Consider the following 26,273-nt stretch of genomic DNA (forward strand, 5'->3'; position numbering starts at 1 on the left):
GGGGGGGGTGTCTGCGTTGAGGCCTGAAGCTTTGTCTTTCTAACAAGCTCCCAGGTGTTGGTGATGCTGGTGGCCCCTGCTGTTATTTGAAGTAGAGTAGGGGGTTTGCCTGGAAGGTGCGTTTGCCTGGCAAGCATCCTCTTTATACTTCGATTTTAGTTTATGGGGTGATTTGGAAGAGAGCTGGTGACTTCCGAGGCGGATATTAGGGCTCCCCCATACAGTCTCTCATGCCAGGCCTCTGTCTTCAAGAGTTTATAATCTAGAAGGCGAGGTGGGGGTGGAGGAAGGTGCTGGGAAAAGCTTCCTGGAGGAGGTACTCGGGAACTGCAGGCACTTCCCCTGCCGCCGAGAAAGGAGAAACCCTGAACTCCCCCCTCTTCTGGGGCGGGGTCTCAGCAACCCCACTGCAGCTTTGGTTTCCCAGGCATCCCACGTGTCTTCCGTCCGCCATCCCTGCCAATCAAGCTCCTCCCAGGGGCTGGGTGAGAGTTTAAAGGCGGCTGCAGTGCCGAGCGCTCCCAGAGTGCCGCGCGGCGGGCGGGTTTGGATTTTAAATCCCCGCGGCCAATCAGTAGCGCGTAGGCTCTTGTAACGTTCCCGGCGCCGCGTTTGAATTCGAGGAGAGGCAGAGCCGTGCCAAACCTCTGCCTAGAGCCTGCTAGGTCCGCTGGGCAACTCCGGGAATATGAGTGCGGCGGCAACTGCAGGGAAGCTGGGGCGGGCACCAGCCGACCCAGGGAAAGCGCCCGGAGTTGCAGCTCCCGGGGCTTCGACGGCCGCCCCGCCGGCGAAGGAGATCCCGGAGGTCCTAGTGGACCCTCGCAGCCGGCGGCGCTATCTACGGGGTCGCTTTCTGGGGAAGGGTGGCTTTGCCAAGTGCTTTGAGATTTCGGATGCGGACACTAAGGAGGTATTCGCGGGCAAGATCGTGCCTAAGTCGCTGTTGCTCAAACCGCACCAAAAGGAGAAGATGTCCATGGAGATATCCATTCACCGCAGCCTCGCTCACCAGCACGTCGTCGGCTTCCACGGCTTTTTCGAAGACAACGACTTCGTGTTCGTGGTGTTGGAGCTCTGCCGCCGGAGGGTGAGTGTCACTGCTGGGGAACTGGAACTGCCCTGGGGGCAGGGGTTGGGGCGCCGGGAACCGGAGCTGCTGGGGAAGGGGCGCCCCGGGGCTCGGAGCTGCTGGGGAAGAGGTGCTGGGAACCTGGAACTGGAAATTGAGAAAGTCTTAGGGAGAGAGAAGGTTCTTGGCACTTGGGGTCTCTAGGGAAGGCGGCTTCTGGACGCTAGGAGTTGGGCGGATTGGGGGAGGTGCGGGAGAACCTTGCTTATGAACGCCAGGGCTTCCGGAGTTGCTAGGTAAGGGGTATTGCGGACCCTCACTTTCCGGAGTGGGGTTGGGTCAGGCAGAGGGTAGTTGGAGCCAGACTTCAGAGCTTCCGGGAGAGGGGAGAGGTAGGAAAGGGACCTGTTGCTGCCAAGAGTTCCGGGACCGGGATACTGGGGACTCAGCTTCCGGAGTGGGCTGAGAGAGGGGTCCCAGGTAAGGGACTTGGGAGGGAGCCAGTGGGAGAGGGTTGCTATGAACTGTTGCTGCCTGGTTTGGAGGGGAGTCTGGATCATAGTTGTCCTGGAGAAGAAATGGGTAGTAGGGTCCTGGCTGCCTTTACCTAATGACACCCCGTCCCTGCCTTGGGTCTGAGCACCGGCTCCCATTTCTGCTTCCCTCCTGCTCCCAGTCTCTCCTGGAGCTGCACAAGCGGAGGAAAGCTCTCACGGAGCCCGAGGCCCGCTACTACCTGCGGCAGATCGTCCTGGGCTGCCAGTACCTGCACGGAAACCGCGTTATTCACAGAGACCTCAAGCTGGGCAATCTCTTCCTGAACGAGGATCTGGAGGTGAAAATAGGTAAGGACCTGGGCCTGCAGGGGCACTTGACATGCAGTGGGGATGAGGAGGAGCTGGGAGGGAGGGTGGGGGAGAGGAAATTTGGAAAGAGACAAGGGAGGGAGGAAGAGGATGGTAGGAAGTCTGGGCTGTTGATTGCCTCTAGAATCCTCTCTTTAGGACGGGAACTTGAGCCACAAACCAATGTCTTGTCTGCAGATGCGCTTTGGGGGGTGTGTTCTTCTATACAGTTTTTTGTTTTTTTAAGAATTTGGATTTGTTTTCACTTTTTTAAAATATTTTTTAATTTACTTATATTTGGCTGCACTGGGTCTCTGCTGCTGCGTGCCTTTCTCTGGTTGCGGGGAGTGGGGGCTGCTCTGCGTTGCAGTGTGCGGGTTTCTCATTGCAGTGGCTTCTCTTGTTGTGAAGCACAGGCTCCAGGTGTGCAGGCTTCAGCAGTTGTGGCTCCAGGGCTCTGTGGTTGTGGCAGGTTCAGTAGTTGTGGCACATGGGCTTAGTTGCTCTGTGGCATGTGGGATCCTCACCGACCACAAATGGAACCTTTTCTCCAGCACTGGCAGGTGAATTCGTTGCCACTGAGCCATCACGAAAGCCCCTCATTTTCACTTTTTTAAACTGAGCGCCTTGATGTAAAATTTTGAATTTGGAGCTCCTTTTAAACACTCCAACAGTACAGGGGTAGCGTTCCCTCAGGACAGCTCTTTGCTGTACTGAACAGCAGCTATTCCCTTTAGATGCCCTATGGTTTGCCACAGTCCCCACCCCTCCGTATCACTTCCTCACAAACTTGCCAAGTAGCCATCTTGACATTTATTTGCTTAAGCCCTGTAGGCATTTGAGTTTTGCTATCCTTGTCAGTTCCCTTTTCGGAGTAAACCCCCCCTTTCTAAGGGGAGGGGTGAAGAGGGTCTTTGGGAGGCCCCTCCCTAGGGCCAGCATGGTGGGAGGATTTCTGGGTAAGCCTCGCTGCACACAAGGACTAGAGGCTTTGAGAGATCACTTGACCCTGGGTCTTGATGGTTACATCTGAAGCAGCTGTCTGCATTGACAGACGACAGAAGCTGGCATCTGAGCCTCCATCTTCCTCCCTCTGTCCCAGGGGATTTTGGACTGGCAACCAAAGTGGAGTATGACGGGGAACGGAAGAAGACCCTGTGCGGGACTCCTAATTACATAGCTCCTGAGGTGCTGAGCAAGAAGGGGCACAGTTTCGAGGTGGACGTATGGTCCATTGGGTGCATCATGTAAGTTGGGAGTTGTCTCAGGACCCACCAGTCTCAGCAAGGGGCTTTCTGGACATTTCTCACTTGATAGACTTTATCCCGCAGACCTTTCCGCCTTTGGAAAGGCTGCTCCAGAGGACAGATGGCCTCCGAAGGAAGCCTCATTGCTGAATTGGTATATCCTGTAGGATTCCTGCAGCCTGGGCTGTGGGTTCAGGGAATGAGGGAGGGATTGTCTCCACAAACTTGCTCTGCTGCTGCTAAGTCGCTTCAGTCGTGTCCGACTCTGTGCGACCCCATAGACGGCAGCCCACCAGGCTCCCCCATCCCTGGGATTCTCCCGGCAAGAACACTGGAGTGGGTTGCCATTTCCTTCTCCAATGCATGAAAGTGAAAAGTGAAAGTGAAGTCGCTCAGTCATGTCCGACCCCCAGCTACCCCATGGACTGCAGCCCACCAGGCTCAGCCGTCCACGTGATTTTCCAGGCAAGAGTACTGGAGTGGGGTGCCATTGCCTTCTCTAAACTTGCTCTAATCCCTTGCTATTCAAAGTACGGCAGACCAGCTGCAGCATCACCTAGGAACTTGTTACGCAGAATCTCAAGACCCAGGCTAACTGGATCACAATCTGTATTTCAAGACCCTTGAGTGATTTCCATGCACAATAAAGTATTAGAACCACTGATCTAAAAGCAGCATTGGGTGGGAAGAATTAGGCCAGGAGTGGTGCTGGCAGGAGGAGGTCCTGTGGTCCGTCTGGGTCAAGGCCATCAGAGGTGGGTGGTGGGCAGAGGTTGGCCTGTTCAGGTGTTACCCCTTTTGTTGTTTCCCTGGATACTGGAGAGTTAGAAATGGCTTTCCTACTTCTTTGCATTGGAATTTCCCACATGAAAACTTGTAGCCTAAAGTACAGAACTGTTAACTGTGGGGCTGCCTCTGAAGGAGCAAGTGGCCCCTGCTTGGACCTGTTCCATGTTATCCAGCAGCCTCTGGCTCCTAGATTACCACAGGCTATAGCTAAAAAGTCACTGATCCATTAGAACCCAGTCTCATCACCTGTATTCTGCCGAGGGCACCTCCCTGCCAGTTTGTGTCTCCTGGGGCTGGTTAGTGAACTTGTGAATTGTCCTCTGGGGCCCCAGAGTCACAGTGAATGCCCAAAAGATGTCTGACTTCCTTTCTGGCCCTGGGAGGATTCCTCCCTGCATCTGGGTTTTGGTTGGGAGCCTTGAGCCAAATCCCTCCTTGTGCTTACAGGTATACCTTGTTAGTGGGCAAGCCACCTTTTGAGACCTCTTGCCTAAAAGAGACCTACCTCCGGATCAAGAACAATGAATACAGTATTCCCAAGGTGACTAAAACCACTTTAAGTTTACATTTGTTTTATTTAATTCCCTCCCCCACCAAGTGATTTACGGAGCCCAGCCATATCCTGGGGAAAGAAGTGGGTCAGTGCCACCCCAGGGTAGGCGTAAGAGCTTTAGAGGGTCCTGTCTGAAATTGCATAGAGTCTGACGTATGTGCACAGAAACAGGTTTTCTTGGGATGAGAGTTTGTAGGCTCTCAACGGTTGGGCAGATAACCCAAAAGACGTGTAAAACAGAGAGAAAGAGCCGGAGTAGGGGGCAGACGGAGAAGTGCTGCTTAGCCTGGCAGTGGACTGTCTTGCTTCAGGTGGGCTCTGCCACTTTTTAGCCAGAGCACAGTGGACAAATGGCCTGAGTCTTCTGAGCTGCAGTTTCCCGTCTGTAAAATGGAGTCCCTGCCCCAGAGCATCTTGCACACAGTGAGTGCTCACAGAATTGTGAGCCACCGTGAAGGCAAAGTGGTGTGCTTTTGCAGCCACCAGCAGGAGTACATTGAGAGGGATAGTCTGCAGCAGTCTGGCACACAGCTGCTTCCCAGTTTGGCATCTTTGTCTTAGGTGAAGCCAAGAGCCTTGTCTCGAGACATCAGGACAGATGGGCTGAATCTGTTACACAGGGTCAATTATTGGGCCGAGCAGAGTGGTTCCGAGTGTGGGGGTTGCCCCTGACTGCCTCTGTGTGGGTACTGGCTCCACCACTCAGGGTGTATCTTAGGCACTTAACTTCTCTGTGCCTGTTTCCTCATCTGCAAAAGAGGGGTGGTACTAGAGAGCTTCACTCTTTGGGTGTTTCTCTGAGGGTTAAGTGAGTTCATCTACATGAAGTGCTTACAGTATTTTGCTGGTAGATAGTAAGTACATAGTTGATGCTAGGCTTACTGTGCATTTGACCTACCCTGGGTTGGGTCTCCTTACCAGGGCTCCAAGCTTGGTGCTGTGTCCCCACTTTATAGATGAAGATACAAAGGCCCAGAAAGTTGGGTTGGTTGACACAGCTGGTGTTAAGGGACAGAACTGGGACTTACACCAGGTCTTTATGACTTCCAAGCCTTTGTTTTCAAGTGCTGTTCTAGTGGTGAGCAACTTGTCAACTTAGGAAAGCTGCCATTGGAAACTTGGGACATTTATAGCCACTGAACATGGTGTATTTGAGGCTGGGTAGGGGGTGGTGGTGCAGCAGCCAGGTCCTGTGTCATATCCTGCTTATGACTCCCCATCTCCCTTCCAGCACATCAACCCCGTGGCCTCCTCCCTCATCAAGAAGATGCTTCAGCCAGATCCCACTGCCCGCCCAACCATTCACGAGCTGCTCAATGACGAGTTTTTCACTTCCGGCTATATCCCTGCCCGCCTCCCCATCACCTGCCTCACCATTCCACCGAGGTTTTCAATCGCTCCCAGTAGCCTGGACCCCAGCAACCGGAAGCCTCTCACCGTCCTCAATAAAGGTAAACCAGAGTGTGGGTAGACAGCCTTGCCTGCCTCAGTGTGTGAATGGATGGTCCCCAAAGCCCTGGTGTGCAGTAGGACAGGCCCCAGTCTTTGAATCCATGGTCCCCATCCTCATATGGCAAACGCCTTTCCCCATAGCCCTGTCAGGAAAGACAGACCTTACTGTGACTGAATCAGACCTGTCGTGTCCTGAGAGAAGAGAGTAGCTAAATGCCATGCCTGAACAATTCTTAACATTATGTTTTTTTAAATCACTGATCTCGCCCTGCATGGTTCATTGGGAAAAATGTTGAGAAGCTTCAGGTACACATATGGAGCACAATGTACGTGGGACCCACATCGCCACCAGAGTCAGCACTTACTAAGATTTGTAATGTATGCTTCATCGCTCCTTGTTTGTTCCTTTGAAGTATTTTTGAAGTTAATTCCAGACATCTTGCCATTTTACCCCCAGGAACTTCTGTGCACATCTCTCTAAAAGGATGGACATTTTCTTACAAAAGCGCATTTCATTGCTTGGTTTGTCATTGTTTCTAGGTCTCTTCAGAGAGCAGAATTAGAAAATACATAACTGGAGTGGGGGGTGACCTTAGATTTATGCCATTTCTGATTCACATTTTTGAATGTTTTATTTTAGTATTATTTCAAAATATGAAAAGTATAAGAATAGACAAAATCTTCCTGTATCTTATACCCTCTTTTCTCCACCAATTAACATTTTTCAACATTTACTCCATCTCTCATTGTATGTGTGTGTACTGTTTTTGTCCCAAACATTCTGGCCTTTACTACTTAGTACTTCAGTGTGTATTTCCTAAAAACAATTCTTTTACGTAACCACAACACAGGACATAGTTATCAAGTTCAGGAAATTGAAATTGATGCAAACTTGTCTTACAGCAGTCTTTTTCTCCACTGTGAAATTACTACTTTAATTCTCTTTTGGTAATTTGTAAGTGTCTAATTTAATATTATAGAATTTTACTTTAATTTTATGCTTGTATTTCTTTTTCTCTCACAATGAAAACCTTGTTTGCTTACACGGTATACATGAATTTTCAACGTATATAAAGTATGTTATGAAACTATGTTTATTTCCATGCAGTTCTTTTTGTCCTTAGACTATATTTCTCTCTCTCTCTCTCATACACACACACACACACACACACACACCCCCCCCCCCCGCCCCCCAAGAAAAGCCACTTGAAATACTTTATTTCTCTGTGTGGATATAGCACAACTTTATGAGTTCATTTCAGTTATGACACTGTTGTTTTAAGGATACCTTTTTCTTTTTGCTTTAATTTTTGATATTTTCTTTGGTTATATGAGTATTTCCTTTGAATGGTGATCACTGATTAAGGTGGTGCCTCCACTGCATAGTTACTGTTTTTCCTTCAGTGATTAATTTAAGCCCCATGGGGAGCGTCTCTGAGAGAATACTGCTTCTCAGACTTCAGCTCACTGATGTTAGCATCCGTGGTGAATGCAGCAGCAGTTATTACTGTGGTATTCTCATGGTGATTTTTCCCCTTTTCTTGTTCCTTCTACATCTTATTAATCAAAATTCTTCGGTAAGGAAGAGCTGTCACTTCTCTCCCATTCGTTTATTTGGTTGGTATGGACTCATGGATATTTAGTCTTAGAGCTATAAGATAACATTGTTATTTTAAAGGATTGTTTTTTGTTTTTTTTTTTTTTTAGTTTTAGATTTTGAACATAAAGCAAAACCCAGAAGTAGAATGAACTTTGTGGGGAATAAATACATAAATTCCATTTTTCATCATCTGTTTTTAATAATTATCATTGTCTGCCTATACTTGTTTTTATCGTTTCCACCTTCTTCCTTTTCTTTCTGCTAGATTTTTTGGGAGGGAAGTTTTGTTTTGTTTCCTCTTCCCTGGTTTGTGGGTCCTCAACCAGGTACTAAATCCACGGCAATGAAAGAGCTGAGGGAAACTAGAAACTAGAAACTCTCTCTAGCAAGAGAGTTTTTAAAGCAAGTCTCAAATATTCTATTCTTTCAAACTTAAGTCTTTATCATAGCATAGATTTTTTAAATTGAAAATTCAGATCTTTAAATATTTTAAGAATTTCATGTTGGTGGGGAAAAAATTAAACTTTTAAGCATAAAAGGCAATAAAAATCATCCATGATTCCACCACCCAAATACACCTAGTCTTAAAATTTCAGGGTGTATCTTTTTAGATTTCAGTTACATACAAGTACATAAAGCAGATTTTAGGGGGGAAAACCTCTTATGTTTTCATTAAATGCCTGTTAGGCCATCTTATGGACTGCAATTTACTGAGCCCTCCCATTTTCCTGGATACAGAAGATGCTTTTAATTCTTAGATTGAAGCCAGGCAGCTCCAAGCTGCTCAGGACCAGAGGTTCCCAGCAGGGCCCAGCATTGGGTCAGAGGCCTGAGTGTCTGAAGCATTATGGCTGTGTGTGGCCATGAAGCCAGCAGGGCAGCTCCTGCTCTAATAACCTGCTGCTTACCTAAAGCAGTGGCAGCGTAAAGAGCTTCTCAAGCTGTGGTTGGGGGTCGCAGGCCCTCACATCCTGCAGCCTTTGTGCCTAACTAATAACCATGTCTCCTCTCCTACAGGCATGGAGAACCCCATGCCTGAACGTCCCCGGGAGAAAGAGGAACCAGTGGTGCGGGAGGCCAGTGAGCCCGTCGACTGCCATCTCAGCGACATGTTGCAGCAGCTGCACAGCGTCAACGCCTCCAAGCCCTCGGAGCGGGGGCTAGTGAGGCAAGGTGGGCGCCGGGCCAGGGCACCTGGAGAGGGCAGGGAAGTCTCAGCCACAGAATGCTGGCAGCTTGTCCAGGCCCCCAGCTCCACAATGCCTTTCCTTCTCCCGTTTCCTGTACATTACAGTCCAGGGAAGTTGGCCTGCTAGCTCAGGCCTTCCATGGTCAGGCCTCTCTTTTTGTGACTCATCTGTTCTGTCTCCACAAGTGCCCCACCTTTCAGCAGCTCCATATGCTGGCTGTGTGCTTCTGCACACACTGTCTCTTCTGCTCAGGGAATTCCTCTGTGGCCTCAAGACAGTGGAAATAACAGACCCAGGCATGCTCCAGCTTCAGGGCCTTTGCTCACACCGTTCCCTTCCCCCAGCACTCGCTTCATCCAGATCCCTGCATGGCTGACACTCACCCCTTCACGTGCTTCTACCAGCATTACCTCTGTGAGCATCTCCCTGCCCCCAACCCCTAGCATTTCTCCTCCCCCTTACCTGCTTTATGTTTTCTCCACAACACTTCCCATCTAACATAAAGTTTCCACATTTGTTTATTGTATTTGAAAGAGGGGATTATAGCATGCATGGAACATCACATTTTCATACATCTGAAATTAGCTTCTCTTACAATTTTTTAATCACTCAAAACTCACTGATTCTCACCATGATAGTTATAAGTAACTTACATTTCTGTGCATATTTATTTTGATTGGTCTCTAGCCCTGGAGCCAGTTTGCAGGCTCCGGGAAGTAGGTTTTGTCTTTGCTCACTATGCCTGTGATAACACCTGGCACACAGTGGGCCTTTGCTAAACGGGTCAGCTGAACGCACGGGTAGACTCGGCTGCACTGTGACTTTCTGCCTCAGTGCTGCCTGTCTAAGCTACTTGATGGCAGAGGCCCAGCTCTGCTGTCCTCTGGGGCCCCAGGCCTCTGGACCGAGTTCCCTGGTGTGGGCCACCCGAGCACATCAGAGGGGAAGAGGTTCGTCCTGACTGGTTGTCTTGTCTGTTTCTGTCCCAGAGGAGGCCGAGGACCCTGCCTGCATCCCCATCTTCTGGGTCAGCAAGTGGGTGGACTATTCGGACAAGTATGGCCTCGGTAGGTTTCTCCCAGGTGGGTGGGTAGCTCGAGACCCTCCGAGTTGTTACAGGCACTTGCTTTTCTTGACTCTCGGGTCCTTTTCCCTCAACACTCTGCTGTCTGCATCCCAGGCCTCCTAGTTCCAGCTTCCAAGGCCCTCTCTGCTCCCCCTCCCCCTTTCTGAGGTCTCCTTCCCCTCACCACTAGGGTATCAGCTGTGCGACAACAGCGTCGGGGTGCTCTTCAATGACTCCACGCGCCTCATCCTCTACAGTGACGGCGACAGCCTACAGTACATCGAGCGCGACGGCTCAGAGTCCTACCTCACCGTGAGCTCCCACCCCAACTCCTTGATAAAGAAGGTGAGTGCTGGCTGGCCTGTGTGGTCCTGTGTTGTGGAGTGAGGGCTGTGCCCGGGACAGGCTCTAACTCGACTCCCTTTCTCACCCTCCAACCAGATCACCCTCCTGAAGTATTTCCGAAACTACATGAGCGAGCACTTGCTGAAGGCGGGCGCCAACATCACGCCTCGGGAAGGCGACGAGCTGGCCCGGCTCCCCTACCTGCGGACCTGGTTCCGTACCCGCAGTGCCATCATCCTGCACCTCAGTAATGGCTGTGTGCAGATCAACTTCTTCCAGGTGAGCTGGGCCCTGGAAGGCTGGGGTAGGGTGTCTGTGCCTCTCTGCCAGCCCACGGAGTTGGGTGGGGAGTGGGGGGCGTGGACCCATCCTTGGCAGCAGCAGTAGAAAGAAATGAAATGTGTCCCTTCCTGCCAGCTGGCCCATCTTCCCTCTACTCCTGCCAACACACAGTAGCAGCTGGGGTCTTCAATCACCAGTAACCCCTCTGTCCATCTTCTTGCCCTCTCCCTCACAGGACCACACCAAACTCATCCTGTGCCCACTGATGGCCGCCGTAACCTACATCGACGAGAAGCGGGACTTCCGCACATACCGCCTGAGCCTCCTGGAGGAGTACGGCTGTTCCAAGGAGCTGGCCAGCCGGCTGCGCTACGCCCGCGCCATGGTGGACAAGCTGCTGAGCTCGCGCTCGGCCGCCAACCGCCTCAAGGCCTCCTCATAGCCCCCCACCCCCCGGACTGGCGCCTCCTCCCCAACTAGCACCTTGGCCCATGCTGGTTAGCACCGTGGTGCCACTTTATAGTGTGTCCCCAGCCCTGGGGGCCGGGGCGAGACCTTCGTCATCCCTGCAGGTGGGGGCTGCTGTGTAAGTTATTTTTGTACATGTTCCGTGTGGGTTCTGTGGCCTCTCCCCTTGCCCTCAGGCCCACCCTATGAATTGTACAGAACGTGGCTGTTGAATTCGGGACTGTGCTTGCCTTTATACACATTAAACATACGTGAATCTTCCTTTCCTCCTTGTGTTCCCTGAGGGGCACACGCTGTTGCTCCGGTGGCCCCAGCGGCCTGGCCTCTGCTGGTCTGTCGACCCGGGCGGGCTCAGCTCCCCGCTGCCCCCGGGCTCGGCCCCCTCACCCCTGTGGCCGGTGGATAGTAAGGCAGGAAGAGGCTCTCGGAGGCGCAGCTTCTCATGGCACCGTGCGTGTGTAGCAACAGCCGTGGGAAGCGGTTGGTAAAGTACTGGACGAAGCTGTCGGGGACAGAGCCCAGCGTCTGCCGTACCTCCTCTGGGAGCTCCCTGTAGTGGTGCTTCTGGAGGGTCGGAGCAGAGAGCTGGGGCTCAGCCGGACCAGGCCTCAGGCCTCCCCACCGTCCAGGCCCCTCCCGAGCCCTGGAACACACCTTGTTTCTCACAGCACGAAGCAGGTCTCGCACCGACGTCCCCTTGTACGACCGGAACCTTCTCAGATCTGTGGGCAGGGAAGGCGTTGGCACAGCCGTCCCTGCTGGGGCGTCCCTTCGACCTCCCGGGCCCCCCGAGTCTGGCCTCTACCTGTCTGCAATGGCACTGAGATGTGCTTGTGCCAGTCACTCCGGACCACCTCGGAGCCTCCTGCCTCGAGCGCCATCACCAGGGGCCCTTGCTCAGGCTCCTTCTCCAGCCAGTCACTGACGTCCTAGGACCCACAGAGCTGCTGAGCCTCCTGACCGGGATTGGAGGCCACAGGCCAGGAGGGTCCAATGGCTGGGGGCGTGCAGCAGCCAGAGCTGCTCGGCTCAGGGTAAAGGATTGTTGCCTCCTGTCAAGTGGAGCATCTCTGCTACACAGGGTCTAGTCCAACCTGTGACAGAGGCGCTGTTTTCCCCATTTTACAGACGAGCAAACAGGCTCAGTGACTCAAGGTCACAGAAGTGGAATGTGCTGTCTGGGCATGGGAATAGCACAAGAGATAACTAGGGCTGAAAGGAATGGGGTATGTCCTCACACCAGGGGCAGCTGGGCTTGGAAAGCAGTGCTGAGGAGACCATGCAGGGCTGAGAGGGCAGCGTTTGGGAGTCTGGGCTCTGTCTTGGTTTAGATCAAGGAGCTGGGCTGCCTGGAACACAGATGAGTCTCTTTCCCCCAGCCAACCTGATTTCCCTTGCTCAGAACCCAAACTTTCTGAGGCCTCTCTCCATATTTCCAGCTGACCTGGAAGAACTGGAGCTGCTTGGCTCTGCTCCAAAAGAAGGGGTGGGCCAGCACCTGGTGAGCGGAGGGGCGAGCCTGCGGCAGGGGGCTGAGCATGGCCTCTACCAGGTTCCGGGCGACGACCTGGTCTGCAGGGGCAAGAGGGAGGGGTGGCTTCAAGCCTGTCCAGCCTCTGCCTTGCTTACCCCCCTCCTCTGCCAGCCCAGGTCACCCTCACCGTGGGCCTCTTCCTCCAGGTGAGCCAGACAGGGAGCCCCCACAAGGATGTTTGCCTGACGATAAAGACTCTCTCCGAAGGGGTGGCTGCCACCGGAAAGCACATAGTAGAATACGCAGCCTGCAGAGAAGATGTCCACTGCGCTGGTCTGGGGGCCAGAGGGACAAAGATGAGGAGGAGGTCTCTGCTCCAGGAAGTCTGCCTGGCTGCGCTCTGCCCGGGGCTGGTGTGGCAGCAGCCTGGGATTTGGTTCAGGCTAGAACTCAAGGATGCTTCCCAAGATGCATCTTCGTGGCCCTACATTCCCTCCCCTCTGCACTAGTGGAAGGGACGTGTGGTTTTCATCCAGAATCTTTGCGCCCACTGAGCCTCTAGTTTAGGTCTCCACGCGTTATTCCTCCAGGTCTGGTGGGTGATGCTGACATGTCCGAGTGAAGCTGGCTGGGCATGAGGCAATAAGGCAACAGTGGGGACAGTGATCTGGTACCGTCCCCATCCACAGCTGGCCTCTGGCACTCAGCTGCAGCTGGTTGCCTCCAGGGGACTTTCTGGGTGGCAGAGCTTTTGATTTTGCAAAAGAATCCAGAAATCTAGACTTATGTGGAATTTCTCAGAAGTTAAAATGGTGGCCGCAAATTAAAAAAATCAAAACCCGCACAGGCTCCTAACATCAGTGCCCTGGTTCTTGGGTCTCCACGTTGCCACTTCTAGCTCTCGCTCGACTTCAGGGGTGAGGGTGACTCTGTCTGTTCGCCTGTGTGTTACTCTCATCCATGCCTATGACGTCCCCCTGAACACTGACTCAAAAATCTGTGATCCTGGGTCTCCAAGTGCCTCCGGGGTTCAGACACTGCTCTATGACTCAGTTACATTAGCTCATGTGTGTGTGCGCATGCTAAATCACTTCAGTCGCGTTCGACTCTGCGATGCTATGGACAGTAGCCCGCCAGGTTCCTCTGTTCGTGGGATTCTCCAGGCAAGACTACTGGAATGGGTTACCAGTTATTCCTCCAGGGGTTCTTCCTGACCCAAGGATTGAACCTGCGTCTCTAAAGTCTCCAGCACTGGCAGCAGGTTCTTTCCCACTAGCACCAACTGAGGAAACCATTAGCTCATCTGATGCTCCCCCAAACCCTCCAATCTGGGTGGCTCTCCACTCTGGCTTCACAGTAAAGTCGCTGGGGGTCAGTTACTGGGTGTAGGGCCTGGGCACTTGGATTTTTTCAAGCTCCTCAGTGACTACACCACAGTAGAGATGAAAACCATTTTCTAGCTCAGTGCTTCTCAACCTCAGGACTGTTGACATTTTGGACCAGATGATTCTTGGTCCTGGAGGACCGTCCTGTGCATTGGGTGTCTCACAAGCATCCCTGGCCTCTGCCCACTAGGTGGCAGTAGCAACTTCCCTTTCCCTGCCAAATGGACGACCCAAAAGGTCTCCAGACATTGCCCAGTGATGGCAAAAGTCACCCCTGGTTGAGAACCACTGCCCTAGGGGAAAAAGGGAGGAGTTATCCCCACTTTACAGATGAAGAAACAGGCTGGGAGGAGTCACTGAAGGCCACAGAACGGGTGATCCAGAGCCCAGGCAGCAGAGACACTGGGTGGGGAGGCATGCCTGCAGCCTGGGGTAGCAGGACTCACAGGGCTGTCCGGAGGTGGGACCTGCAGGAGCTCAGGCGCCATCCAGCCTTCTGTGCCCGGGATGCCCGAGCGGAGGCTGAAGCTGCAGCGGCCGGCAGGCAGCTTCTTGCAGAGGCCGAAGTCTGAGAGGACCACTCTGCCCAGGCCCTGGCTGTCGGGCCCCGCAATGAGGACGTTGCCCGGCTTCAGGTCGCGATGCACTGTGAGAGCAGAGCAGAGCTGAGAGCTGAGGGGGGCAGGCAGGGGCTCGGAGGGAGGCTGGGAGGGGCTGGTACCTATGTGTAGGGAATGCAGGTGACCCAGGCCCGCCATCAGCTGCTGCAGCGCCATGCCGGGCTCCAGGCCCCAGCTGTCCGGCTCTGGGTGTTCCACGTACTGGGGAGCAGTGAGGGGCAGAGCATCACCCTGCAGCCCAGGACCCCCGGCCCTGCTCCCACCCCTGAGCGCAGGCCTCACCTCCCGCAGTGAGGCCCGGCAGAGCTCCAGGGCGATGTAGTGGAACTGAGGTCCCCGCTCGGTGCAGAAGTAGCGGAGCACATTGGGGTGCCTGTCCGACTCCTGCAGCAGCTGCACCTCCCGCCGGACCAGACTGAAGCACTCACGGAGGAGCCGCTTGACCGCCACCGCCCGCCCCTCAAACTGTCCCCTGGGTGGAGGTCCAGAGGGCAGACGAAAAGGGAATCGTTAGGATCCACACCCACCTTGGGGGTTCTTTGAAAGAGGTGCTCTCCAAGGGATAGTGGCCACCTCAGCCCAGCTCCTGGCTGCCACTCACCGGAAAACAAAAGTCCCACCGGCCCCGCGGCCCAGGACGTCCTTGGGGTTGAAGGAGATCTTCCCCACCACGGTGAGCTGCTCAGCTGGGGGGAGAGGAGAGGGGGTCTCAGGGGGCCTCTGCCCATGGCTGCCACCCTGCCCAGTCCAGACCCATCTCCCCAACCTCGATCTCTCTCCAGCCTCCGGCTTCCATGCCCCTCCGGGTGCCAGACAGGGTCCAGTGCCTCAGGCTACCACTTACTCCAGGCAAGTGACCTAACCGCGGTGCCCCGGTTTTCTCATCTGTAAAGGCGGACTATGTCAAGGATCCTGCATAATATTACTGAGGATTAATGGGAAAAAGGGTGGGGGGGAGGTCTGCTCTGCTGTCCTCTTTTATCATTTTTCCCTCTTCTGGCATTTCCTGCCCAGGTTTCTTTCCTTTCCCCACCTCCACCACTTACTAATATAATAAACCCTTTCGACTAAGGTATTGGCTTCAAATAGGAAAGTGAATTTTGTCAGCCGGAAGCATGATGAAGGTGAAGGCTGTGGCAGAAAAGACTGTCCTGGGCGGGGGTCAAGGTGGGCGGGGAGCAGTGGGCATGTGGATGCTGAACTGTCTAGAACTAGTTCCAGGGAAGCAGGGAGCCCCCAGAAGGCCTTGGCTTCCCGTTACAAAGGGTGGGGTTGGATTTTCCTGGTGGTCCAGCGGTTAAGAATCCGCCTGCCAGTGCAGGGGACACGGGTTCGATCCCTGGTTTGGGAAGATTCCACACGCCGCAGGACAACTAATCTCAGACTCTGCAGCTACTGAGCCCATGTGCCTAGAGCCTGTGCTCTGCAAGAAGAGAAGCCACCACAATGAAAAGCCCGTGCACCGCAACTAGAGAGGTAGCCCCCCCTCCACCCCCGGCCTTGCAGCAACTAGAGGAAGGCCTCAGGAGCAATGAAGACCCAGCACAGCCAAAAATAAATTTTTTTTTTTTTTAAGAAAGGGTGGGTGGGATTGGCTCAGGTGAGTGGAGGAATTGGGCAGTTACTGCTCTTCCTTTCGGGTCACCTGGGAGAGACCCCTCACAATGACCCAGGCACAGGGCAGGCTCCTGCTCAGCACCCAGGGGGCCCCATGCACACAGCTAAGTGCATCTTGTGTTTCTAGAGTTGTGTGCCCCTCCGTGGTCCTGAGAACACTCTCCCTAGGAAGAGCTGGCAGCTTTAGTCTCTAATCGGCTCTAGGAAAAGCAAATGAAAATCAGCGTCAGAGATCTGCGAGCAAAGTATTAAGCTGTCCCTTAGCACTGCTCTAGGTTATTTGCTTAAAAACTCTCTGCTGATGAGATGCAGGCAGTAAGTGAAATGTGTGTACCCTGAAATGTGTATACTCCACCCTCAGGACTGTGGTCTTGGGGCCATGCTGGAAGCACATCACACACAGGTAAGCTGGGCCTGTCTCTCCAGCAGCTCAGAAAGCAGGGACAGAGTTGCCGGAAAGCCTGTTTGGACAAGCCCTGCTCAGCTGGCTCCAGGCGAGGGTCCCTGAGTGCTTCCGGCTCCTCTTTTGTACCGCTCTGTACCACTCGCTTGGTTCTGCTGGTTTCCTGTCTTTTTGCATGTCTGCCTCCCCTGCCTGGATGCCCTCGTGAACACTCACTACGTGCTTTCTGGGTTAGATTCAGAACTAACTCTAGATTCAGGAGGACCCTCAGTGCTGGGATGGAGGCCAGACTTCTGGCCATGAAGTTCTTGAATGCAGAAATAATGAATCAGGAGGCTCAGTTTGCACAAACATATTCACCATCATTTGCTCAGCCTTCTATATCATGATAACGGAGAAGCAACAAACACAGGAGAATTTCTAAAGGAATCAAAAGTTGTCATGTGGTGGGGACATGATGTATGGTCAGAATCCCCTCTGAGATCCCCAGAAATATGTGAGGTACTGCGTTGCTTCTTTTACACAGCTTGGGAAACCATTCAAGCCAGTTACCTACTTCATGGGCACTGCCAAAATTCAAACAGAGATACCATCCCAAAGTTGACCTGCTTGTGAGTTCCCGGGCTGCTACATACTGGCTTTGTGAGTCCGGGGTGGGAGTGTCATGAACCTTTCTGCCTTCAATTTCCTCTTCTATAAAATCAGCATAATGATAGTATCTACCTTGTGAATATGACTTCATACATGCACAATATTTAGAACAGGGCCTGGTGTACAGTAAGTGCTATATAAATGTTAGCTCTCAGTTTTAGCTGGTTGTGCCAGCTTGATTGTGCCCACTTGCTGCTGAATGTACCATGTAGCCAGCAGTCCTGGAGGACACCCTACCAAGCACGTGTAGATGCATTGGTGGAGGTTAAATGAGAGTGGGGCAGGGCTCCACTGCAGATTTTGTGAACCATGAAAAGGTCCTGAGGAACGTTCCTTTCCCTGCATTGAGAGGAGGACCAAAGGTTCCGAGGTCAGAGTTCCTGACACAGATGTCCTAAGAACAGCCCCTAAGGCAGTTAGGGGCTGCCATAGGAGTGCAGGGCTCTTTTGGAGAGTGGTTCTCGAAGCTTTCCTGCCATCTGCCACATGTGTTTATTTGACTCTCCCTGCATGAAAGATTTCGATACACTGGACTCCAAATTGCTGCATATTGAATGGGCAAGTCCTAGCCATTAACTCTGCCTATACCTCATACCTGCTTAGCACATATTCACTCTGCATATATTTATTAAGAGTGCTGTCTAATCTACGAATCTCTGGTGGCCAGTGTCAGTCACTAACTCAACAGATAATTCCTGAGTCAAGCTCTGGTCCAGATTGCAGCAGTAAGCAAGGCAGGCTTAGCCCGAGCACCTGTTCTCCAGCTGGCCACAGTCCCCACCACTCCCTATTCTCTCTCCTATGTGACTGCTTCGCTTCTCTGCTTTATCCACCTGACCCACCCAGAAGCATGAGTTTGCAACCCTCTTCTCAGCTTCCAGAATGTGCACCCTGCTTTCTCGCATCTCTGAACCTTCACCTGTGCTCTTGGGGCCACCTGGAGGGTTCCTGCTCCACTCTGCCCTGCTCACCTGGGTAATTCCTTCTTCTCTTTGGGATCAAGCCTAACTTCACTTTGAGGACACTTCCTATGTCCCCACATCAGAGCTCCATGACCCTCCTCTGTGTTCCTACAGCTCCCTGTATCCTTCCATCCCCATCACAGCATTTACCACAGCACTTAATAATTACCTGTCCCTTCCATGCTTTCCTAGAAGTTATGAAAATACTGAAGTAAAGCTTATTGAAACTTTAAAGAAAGTAAAAGAAATAGAAAGGTTTCTTTTAAAGTGCAGAGGGAACTCAATATTATATAGAGATTGTTACCACTGAGTTTTGTCACAAAATGACCATGCTCTAGCTGGGTATTTTATTTTCTTAGATTCTTGTCCTGAAGCACTGATAATACTTTGATTGTTTTTTCACAGTGAGTAAAGAAGTTTAAGTATTTCATATAACAGGGGAGCCTGGATGAGCCAGGGTTGGAATCCAACATCCTCTTTTCTCTTCCTCTGTGGGTTAGTGGCATCTTCAGACCCATGAAGGGACTGAGGAGATGTCTGGGGGAAGGAATTCCATCCCGTCAGTAACTGCGTCTAGTAGACCGTGGTGGTGAGGGACAGTAAGGTCTTTTGACAAGAACCACCTGGGACAACGTGGTGTTTGGGTCATCTGGGGAAAGACTCGGCTTGAGTCAGAAGGTCCAAGAAGAAGTGTTTCAGGGTGCGATGGAGTGTTGTGTGGACCCACCCCGAGCCAGGAAAGTAACCGGAACTGCAACCTTCAGGGCTCAGGCAACTCTGCCGTGGGGGGCTTTCTACAGGAGCTGAGCCCCCAGGAAGGAAGCTGCTTTCCTCTCAGCACAGGGTGGAGGGGGGGGTGAACACAAAGGGGAACTTCGGAAGCAGCATGGGAGCATCCTACTAAATATGGGGCGGACTTCAGGCTGAGTTAGTGGTGCAGCAGAGTAGCCCCAAGGTAGGAGGCGGGGGCTTGAGCAGTGCCAAAGAAGCGGGAGAGAAGCAGCCTGGACTGACCAATAAAAGCACATGGAAGCTCCCCTGGGGCATCCCACAGGTTCCAGAGGAAGCCTGAAAGGGCTTCTTTATAGGATGAAATTGAGAGAAGAGAGGAAAATGTTAAAAAAAAAAATAAAAAGCTCTAAAGAGAAAAGGAACCAAAGGGTACCTAGGTAATTTACTACTACTATTATTATTACCAAACAGGATATTCTTTTAACACATATTAATAACACCAGCTTGGCATGATTTAATAATAGTGGTGATGGTAAACCGGTCATATGAGGTGATGTAATGGAGTAGGCGTTATCATTCCCACTTGACAGATGAGAAAACTGCAGCTCAGAGGAGTCAAGCAATTTATCAAAATTAACAGTGGACTTAGATCTATACCAGTTCTATCTGTATCCAGGGTCCCTGAACATAATGACAACAGCAAAAATGATGGCAAACATTTCTAGAGGGCTCCACTTCACAGCAGGCACTATTCAAAGTTCTCTCCTGTTAACTCATTTAGGGTGGGCTTCCCTGGTGGCTTCGTGGTAAAGAATCCACCTGCCAAGGCAGGAGACGTGGGTTGGATCCCTGGTCAGAAAGACCCCTTGGAGAAGGAAATGGGAAACCCACTCCGGTCTTGTTGCCTGGGAAATCCCATGGACAGAGAAGCATGGTGGGCTACAATCAATGGGGTCACAAAAGAGTCAGATACAACTTGTTCAGTTCACAGACTGAACAACAGCAGTTGTTCCAATAATCTGATTCTGGAGCTAAACCTGCCTCTCTCTTTTCTGTCCCTGACTCTGACCTTTCTTGCTCATGTGAGCTCACCTTCAGGGTCTTCCAGTGGCTGGCCTTGCTCTGGGAGATTCTGAAGCTTCTTCTGGCTCTGAAGGGTGGCACTGGAGGGCTGGGGCTGAGCATCCTGTGAGATGTCAGAAGGGCCTGCAGGTGCCAGGGGAGCCTGGTGCTGCTGCTTCTCTGCCAACTGCTGCTGCTGCTGCTGAAATATGGGGGCTGAAGAGGGCTCAGCCCTGGCCAGCCCTGCCCCATGATGGGCCCAGAAGCTGTGTCTGAGATGGCCGGTCCCTGGAGCATTGACATATAGAGCACAGTATCGAGGACCTGGGAGCTGCTAAGAGGAAGGCAGGGGATAGAACTGGACCTGGGTGAGGGAGAAACTCGCTAAGTGGTCTTGGAGAGGAGCAGAGTTCCTCTAGGAAGACCATAAAATGGACCTGAGGTCAGAGGTGATGGGCTTACCTGCCTCATTAGGAAGAGAATCCATCCTCCCAGGAGGAGAGCAGTGAGACTGGCTGCCAGCAGGTCTTGGGGTCCCAGGCCTGGATACAGCGCTGAGGTTTTCTTCTCAGGATGCAGCTCCAGGTCCGGAGGTTCCTCCCGGCTCAGGCTCAGGAGCTGAGGACAAAGGGGCTTCCACTATAAGCAGCCCCTCCTGCTACAGAACCCCTAACCCTTATTCATCACGCAGTACAGGGCTGGGCTTAGCTGAAGGGGTGGAGAGTGGTCTACATGATGGCAAACTTGGCGCTCTCCGTGGTGCTGAAAATTGTGGTGCCCCAGGAAACCTGGGGTGTCACTAAAAAAGCCAGATACTCTTGGACATCACCAAACAATACAAGTGTCTGCCTTCAGAGATTCTGAATTCAGTGAGGTTGGAGTGGGCTCCTAGGTGATTCTGATAAGCAACCAGATTTGAGAATCATGTCATTCTGAGAACAGAGCATGCCTGTTCCTTCTAACCTTGAACTACTAACAACTCTTGTCCAGTCCTCTCCCAGGAAGGCATACCTTTATAGTTTTTCCATTTTCATTTTCTCACTTGATAAATCTTTTGCCACCTCTAAACTGAAGAATAAAGAAAACCGTGACCCGTGTTTCACAATTTAGATAGCCAATACCGTTTTGACACTTGTAACGCTTTTTTCTGGCAATAACAACAAAAAAAGTTTTTCTTCTGAGAAACTGTGAGATCAGGTGACTCACCTCAAATGTTATGCCTAGAAGCCTGAGGAAAAGGTCCAGGGCTGCCCACCCCTGCAGCATCTCCCCACAGGCCCTCTGCCTATCGAACACTGACCTCCAAGAAGAGAGTTGGAGCCTGGATGCTTTCTGAGGGTCTGGTCCCAGAAGCCCCACTCCCTGGGGTGGGATGGACTCTCAGCATGGTGGTGTGCAGGACTGGCGGTGGCTCATGGTGTCCTAAGGGGCAGGGACAAGGTCAGGGGGCTGAAGGTGACCTCAGCCTTCTAGCTCAGAAGCTGGGCTCACAGGTCCTTTAAGTTTGGGTGGAAGGGGTCTCACCAATGAGAAGCCACTGGCTAGGGAGGGCCACGCTGCCCGAGGGGTATCTGACAGCAGTGCTAGGTGAGCCCTCTCGCTCTCCTGAGACTTGCAGTGTCACCTCCTCTGTGGTGGGGCCATCGGTGGGGGCCAGGGTCAGGCCACGAGGCTACGGCAGAAGATGGAGAGTCATGAGTGGTGGCGGGGGGCTTCTCTCCTGCTTCATCCCCTCTTTCCAGCCCCTCAGAGGCCCTTTCTCACCACTAGGGCCACCCCAGTGTGAACCAGTGCTTTAGAGACATAGAAGCCAGCTTCATCCTTTCCCACATACAGGGTCATCCTAGTGGGGGAGAGGAAAGGGGAGAAGAATGAGTGAAGGTGGCGGGCAGTTTCAGTCCCATCGTACTGGTGTCCTTCTATTGTTCCAGCCCACACGTACTCTGGCCTGGGTCATGTGACTTGCTTTGACCAATGAAATAATAGCAAATGAGACAATCAGAGGCTTGAGAAATGCTTGTGCATGGGGACTTGCCTTCTCATGGGGTTCTTTGGAAACTGAGACCACCACAAGAGGAAAACAAGGTTACTGTGCGGGGGTATGAGAGACCTTATTTGATACCCCATAGGCCAAAAAAATCCACTAACTATGAGATAGGTGAGTGAAGCCATTCTAGATTGTCCAGGCTCAGCCAAGCTGCCAGCTGGCTGCCCAGACCAGAAGACCACTCAGCTGACCCACAAAATCTTGAAAAATAAGAAATGTTCATTCTGAAGCCCTAAATTTGGGGAGTGATTGGTTATATAGCAAAAGCTAATGATACAAACTCTACAGTCATTGCTTCTAAATCTGTTTCTAGCCCAGACCTCTTCCAGGAGCTCAGTTTTCTAAATCTGAATTCATCACCTCATTCCTTACCTGCTTCTCTTCCTCCTCCCCTCTTCTTCCTCCTCCTCCTCCTCCCCCATTTCCTCCTCTAGTGCTCCCTACCTTTGAAAACAACAGCACTCATGTGCTTCTAGAAACCTGATGGTAATTGGTGACTCCTTGCTCACAATCATCAAACTTTCTAATCACCAAATACTGTCTTCTCCTCTTAATATCTGTTAGCCTCCACTTATTTCCATCTCCATTGTTTCCGTCCTAGTCCAGAGTGTCTTCTGCCTGAACTAAGGCAATGTTCTGTGCCTGCTTCCTCCCCACAGCACTAAGATGACTTAACACTGTAGCCAGTTATCTTTCCAAAATGAAAATATGATCAAATCACTTCTTTATCTAAAACCTTCCAATGCCTTCTCCTTAACCTTATCCTAAACCCTTCAAATGACCTGATAAGATCCCTGTTTAACAGCCTCAGACCTTCTTCTCCACTCAGAGTTGTGCTCCAGCCTTGTTTTATTAACTTACTCTGTTTCCTGGTTGCCATGATCTGTCTCTCTTGTTTTCTCTTCACCCTTTAGGTTTCAACTTGTATGTCCCTTCCTCTAGGAAACTTTCTATGATTGCCTCCTGCCCCCAGTCTTGATTTAGGTGCCCTTTTATACATTCCCATGATACACTATACTTCTCTTATCTCTTCCCTTATCATACCATATCGTGATTACCTCTTTACACCCCTGTCTCTTGCACTAGACTCTGAGATTTCTGTAGGTCAGAACACTGGCTATATTACTGTACTCCCAGAGCCTAGCAAGTGATTGCTATGTAGCAAATGCTCAATTAATATTGGGAGAACCAACTGAATTAATGGGTAATCCCTGATTTTCCCAGTCTGTCTCCCGGCTCCCCAAGAGGGGGATACTAAGGCATTTGGTGTTATAAGGAAGGGTCATTTTTAAGGGTTTTAAAATTCAATAAACACATGTGCCTGTGCACTCAGTCACTTCAGTTGAGTTCAACTCTTTGCGACCCTATAGACCGTAGCCCACCAGGCTCCTCTGTCCATGGGATTCTCCAGGCAAGAAGTTGGAGTGGGTTCCCATGCCCTCCTCCAGGGGATCTTCCTGACCCAGGGATGGAACTCGCACCTCCTGCATTGCAGGCAAATTCTTTACCACTGAGCCACCGGGAAAGCCCCAATAAACACACGGTACCTACCAATCAGAACAGATGCCAGCTGTAGCACGGGGGTGGAGATACGGAGGCCCTCCCTTGGCCAGATTTTACCCTACCAGTTGCTGAACAGTGAGGCTATCCAGGGGTCCTGGGAGCACATGGTGGGCACGCAGGGCACTGGTTATTTACCAAACTGTTTGAAATACTGTGACCTTTGGTCCAGCTGTACTGGTCTGTCATGGTTGGACATCATACCTGCCCATTGGACCTGGGCTACACTGGTCAAAATACTTCCAGAAGCTCCTCCCTGGCCCTCAGACATGGGTACTTACAGCAGTTGGGTGTCTAAGGCAGGGAAGTGGGTGGCCGTGTCCTGGGGGCCTGAGGCTGGCAGTCGGATGTGGCCCCAGCGGAGGGCGAGGAAGTGCAGGGTGTCTCGAGCCAGTGTGAGGTGGGGTAGCTGGCGCAGGTTCTCCTGGTGCCATGTGTAGATGCCCACCACAGGGACGCCCAAGTCCTGCGTCCATAGCACCGCCCCGCTCCCTGGGTCCACGGTCAGCAGCAGACCCATCCCACAGGATGCAAGGTAGCTCATGTCTGCCGGGAAAGATGGTGCGGAGATGTGGTCAGGGAGCCCTGCCCTGAGGCGCTTTGGAGCATCTTGGGGTGGGGAAGCTGCTTTCAGGGTGGGCTGTCAGCAGGGCCCCTCAGGTGTGTGGAGGTCAGGTGAGATCACTGGAGGGTTATCAGGACATGGGAAGTTCACTGAGTCACTTTGATCAGGCTCAACGGGACAGTTGTGTAAGATGTAGGGGTAAGCTGAGGTCATCCAAAGGCAACTCCGGTGCGCAAATAAGTCCTTGTCACTTAGGATGTGGGGAAGTCAGTCATGGTCTGGCTGTTGGTCAGTCAGGGTGGTCTGGACACATGTGGGTAACATGGGAGTCATTTAGAATGTGAAGGGGGCTCAGTTAGGGGCCTTGTGGGTGTCACCTGTGATGTGTCAGGGTCGCCTGTGTGAATTCTCAGGTGGAATGGTGGAGTCAGGGTCTGGGAGTGGCTTAGGGTACCTTTGGGGTCATTCAGGCATTTAGGAAGGGCAGTTACGATTATTTTTTTAAACACAACATGATTATATTTTAATACACAACCAAAATACCGAATACCAGAGTAAATTGATGGCAATAAAATACGGTGTTTCATTTATACTGCATGACAAATGGTTGACACCTTTAGTCATAAATGAGTTCTTAGAAACCAGTAACAAATATATTGATATACTAAGGGAAATGAAAAAAAAAAACCCAAAACAGAAGGAAATGAAATAACACAAGTGACTACTATGGATTAAACATATATGAAGATGACTGAGCTGAACAATAACAGAAGAAAAGCAATTTCTTTGTAATATTATATTACCCAAGATCGCAATGGCACCCCACTCCAGTACTCTTGTCTGGAAAATCCCATGGACAGAGGAGCCTGGTAGGCTGTGGTCCATGGGGTCGCTAAGAGTCGGACACGACTGAGCAACTTCACTTTCACTTTTCATTTTCATGCATTGGAGAAGGCAATGGCAACCTACTCCAGTGTTCTTGCCTGGAGAATCCCAGGGATGGGGGAGCCTGGTGGGCTGCCGTCTATGGGGTCACACAGAGTTGGACATGACTGAAATGACTTAGCAGCAGTAGCAGCAGCAGGAAGCATACCCACACAGGAAAGGGCACTCATTATATCAAGGGGGGTGGTGACTCTAGGGGCAGTCACTCAGGGTCATCTCTCATCTCTGTCAACACTGGGGGTCAGTTGGGACACATGGGGACTGCTCAGGTGTGCAGGGGTTGCTTGGGGGTCACTTGGGGTCTGGGTAGCACCCAGGGTGACCTGGCTGAGCTCACTGCAAGTGTGAAGGAGTCAGGATGCTGAAAGCTCTCAGGGTACAGGAGGGTCAGAGGCTGTGTGCTGAGTGGGTGACCTAGGCTGTCCATCAAGAGGGTATCATTCAGTATGTGGGGTCCCTCAGGGGATCAGATGGGTCTGAATGTGGTGGGGCTTGGTCGTGGATGCCACTCAGGGTTCCTTGAGTTGGAGACCTTGCTCTAAGGTGGAGCCAGGGCAGGGAGACACTCACATTTACCAGGTGAGCCATCCACAGGGGGTGCGGAGTAGCGGCGGAAGGTGGTGTTCCAGCGCAGGGCTGGGGTCCTGGGGTCGTGCATGGTGACCGTGTACTCTGGGGACACCCAGAAGCGGGGTTACCAGGAACACCCACGTGACGCTCCTCCACCCCCACCCGGGAGACCTCATTTTGCGGAGGCAGGGGCTTCCCGAGCACCCAGCCTGGAGGCCAGACTCTGTGAGCATCACCATGGCCCGACCAGGTTTGCTTTGTTACTGCCGTGTCCCTGGCTCCTTCTTCAGTGCTCAGTGACAAGTTTGTTGACTGACAGAGTGATTGACTGGCTTGAACTCAGCGTGGAGAGCAACTGCCAGGCCTGGGCAGAGCCAAAGCGGGGGCTGTCCCGAGCATGGGGAGCAGCTGGGGTCTGACTCACGCGTCCGGCCGATGTAGAGGCGGGGGGTAGAGGGTCGCTCTGTGGTCAGTGTCATCTGCGTCTTCCCTGACTCAGGGTCCACCACAAACCAGGCATCCTGCTTCCGGCCTGTGGAGGTAGAAAGGGTGCCCGCTCTCTAGATGGGATAGATAGGGCATGCAGCCTGTCCGCGCCATGCCCCGCTGGCCTGGCTGGACCTCGGTCCTATCCCTGCTGGACTAGGACCCCAGGCTGGAGGGATGCTTACCTGTGTAGAAGACGCCATCAGAGCTGCGACATGGGGAGGCGTGAACCAGCTCAGGGATGGTGAAGGGCAGCCTCTGGGGAGCAGGAAGAGCAGAGAAACA

The 26,273-nt window shown here is 52.2% G+C and overlaps 2 protein-coding genes across 7 annotated transcripts in view; one reads left to right on the forward strand and one right to left on the reverse strand.

Moving 5' to 3' along the window:
* PLK1 (polo like kinase 1) lies at window positions 1-11,170 on the forward strand. Of its 2 annotated transcripts, XM_019987916.2 has the most exons (10): window positions 2-1,090; window positions 1,749-1,917; window positions 3,020-3,164; window positions 4,401-4,494; window positions 5,738-5,957; window positions 8,576-8,731; window positions 9,738-9,815; window positions 10,005-10,159; window positions 10,256-10,438; window positions 10,677-11,170. In XM_019987916.2, exons 1-10 carry the CDS (start codon window positions 689-691, stop codon window positions 10,881-10,883), a joined length of 1,809 nt encoding a protein of 602 aa, XP_019843475.1. In that variant the 5' UTR covers window positions 2-688; the 3' UTR covers window positions 10,884-11,170. The 2 variants fall into 2 exon arrangements, with proteins under 2 accessions (XP_070635913.1, XP_019843475.1); XM_070779812.1 differs by lacking the exon at window positions 9,738-9,815 and having other exon boundaries at window positions 1-1,090.
* Window positions 9,249-26,273, reverse strand: part of ERN2 (endoplasmic reticulum to nucleus signaling 2) — a 25,201-nt gene continuing 8,176 nt past the window's right edge. For 2 of the 5 annotated variants that reach the window (XM_070779808.1, XM_070779811.1), the window contains 18 exons: window positions 26,174-26,246; window positions 25,927-26,034; window positions 25,503-25,604; window positions 23,704-23,968; window positions 21,580-21,658; window positions 21,340-21,487; window positions 21,116-21,237; window positions 20,278-20,433; window positions 19,846-20,017; window positions 14,990-15,074; window positions 14,671-14,860; window positions 14,490-14,589; window positions 14,215-14,414; window positions 12,571-12,718; window positions 12,354-12,481; window positions 11,715-11,838; window positions 11,564-11,631; window positions 9,249-11,473 (listed from right to left, as the gene is read on the reverse strand). In XM_070779808.1, the coding sequence (XP_070635909.1) occupies window positions 11,261-11,473; window positions 11,564-11,631; window positions 11,715-11,838; window positions 12,354-12,481; window positions 12,571-12,718; window positions 14,215-14,414; window positions 14,490-14,589; window positions 14,671-14,860; window positions 14,990-15,074; window positions 19,846-20,017; window positions 20,278-20,433; window positions 21,116-21,237; window positions 21,340-21,487; window positions 21,580-21,658; window positions 23,704-23,968; window positions 25,503-25,604; window positions 25,927-26,034; window positions 26,174-26,246 (2,481 nt within the window). In that variant the 3' untranslated portion in view covers window positions 9,249-11,260. The remainder of the gene's footprint in view (window positions 11,474-11,563; window positions 11,632-11,714; window positions 11,839-12,353; window positions 12,482-12,570; window positions 12,719-14,214; window positions 14,415-14,489; window positions 14,590-14,670; window positions 14,861-14,989; window positions 15,075-19,845; window positions 20,018-20,277; window positions 20,434-21,115; window positions 21,238-21,339; window positions 21,488-21,579; window positions 21,659-23,703; window positions 23,969-25,502; window positions 25,605-25,926; window positions 26,035-26,173; window positions 26,247-26,273) is intronic. The other 3 variants (XM_019987913.2, XM_070779809.1, XM_070779810.1) reach the window with 3 other exon arrangements.

This window comes from Bos indicus, chromosome 25 (genome assembly GCF_029378745.1).
Source record: "Bos indicus isolate NIAB-ARS_2022 breed Sahiwal x Tharparkar chromosome 25, NIAB-ARS_B.indTharparkar_mat_pri_1.0, whole genome shotgun sequence".
NCBI classification, from domain to species: domain Eukaryota; kingdom Metazoa; phylum Chordata; class Mammalia; order Artiodactyla; family Bovidae; genus Bos; species Bos indicus.

Coding starts and splice junctions, on each gene's coding strand:
- PLK1 (XM_019987916.2), top strand. CDS start 689: ATGAGTGCGGCGGCAACTGCAGGGAAGCTGGGGCGGGCACCAGCCGAC. Junction 1,091..1,748: donor TGGAGCTCTGCCGCCGGAGG/GTGAGTGTCACT, acceptor TCCTGCTCCCAG/TCTCTCCTGGAGCTGCACAA. Junction 3,165..4,400: donor TGGTCCATTGGGTGCATCAT/GTAAGTTGGGAG, acceptor TTGTGCTTACAG/GTATACCTTGTTAGTGGGCA.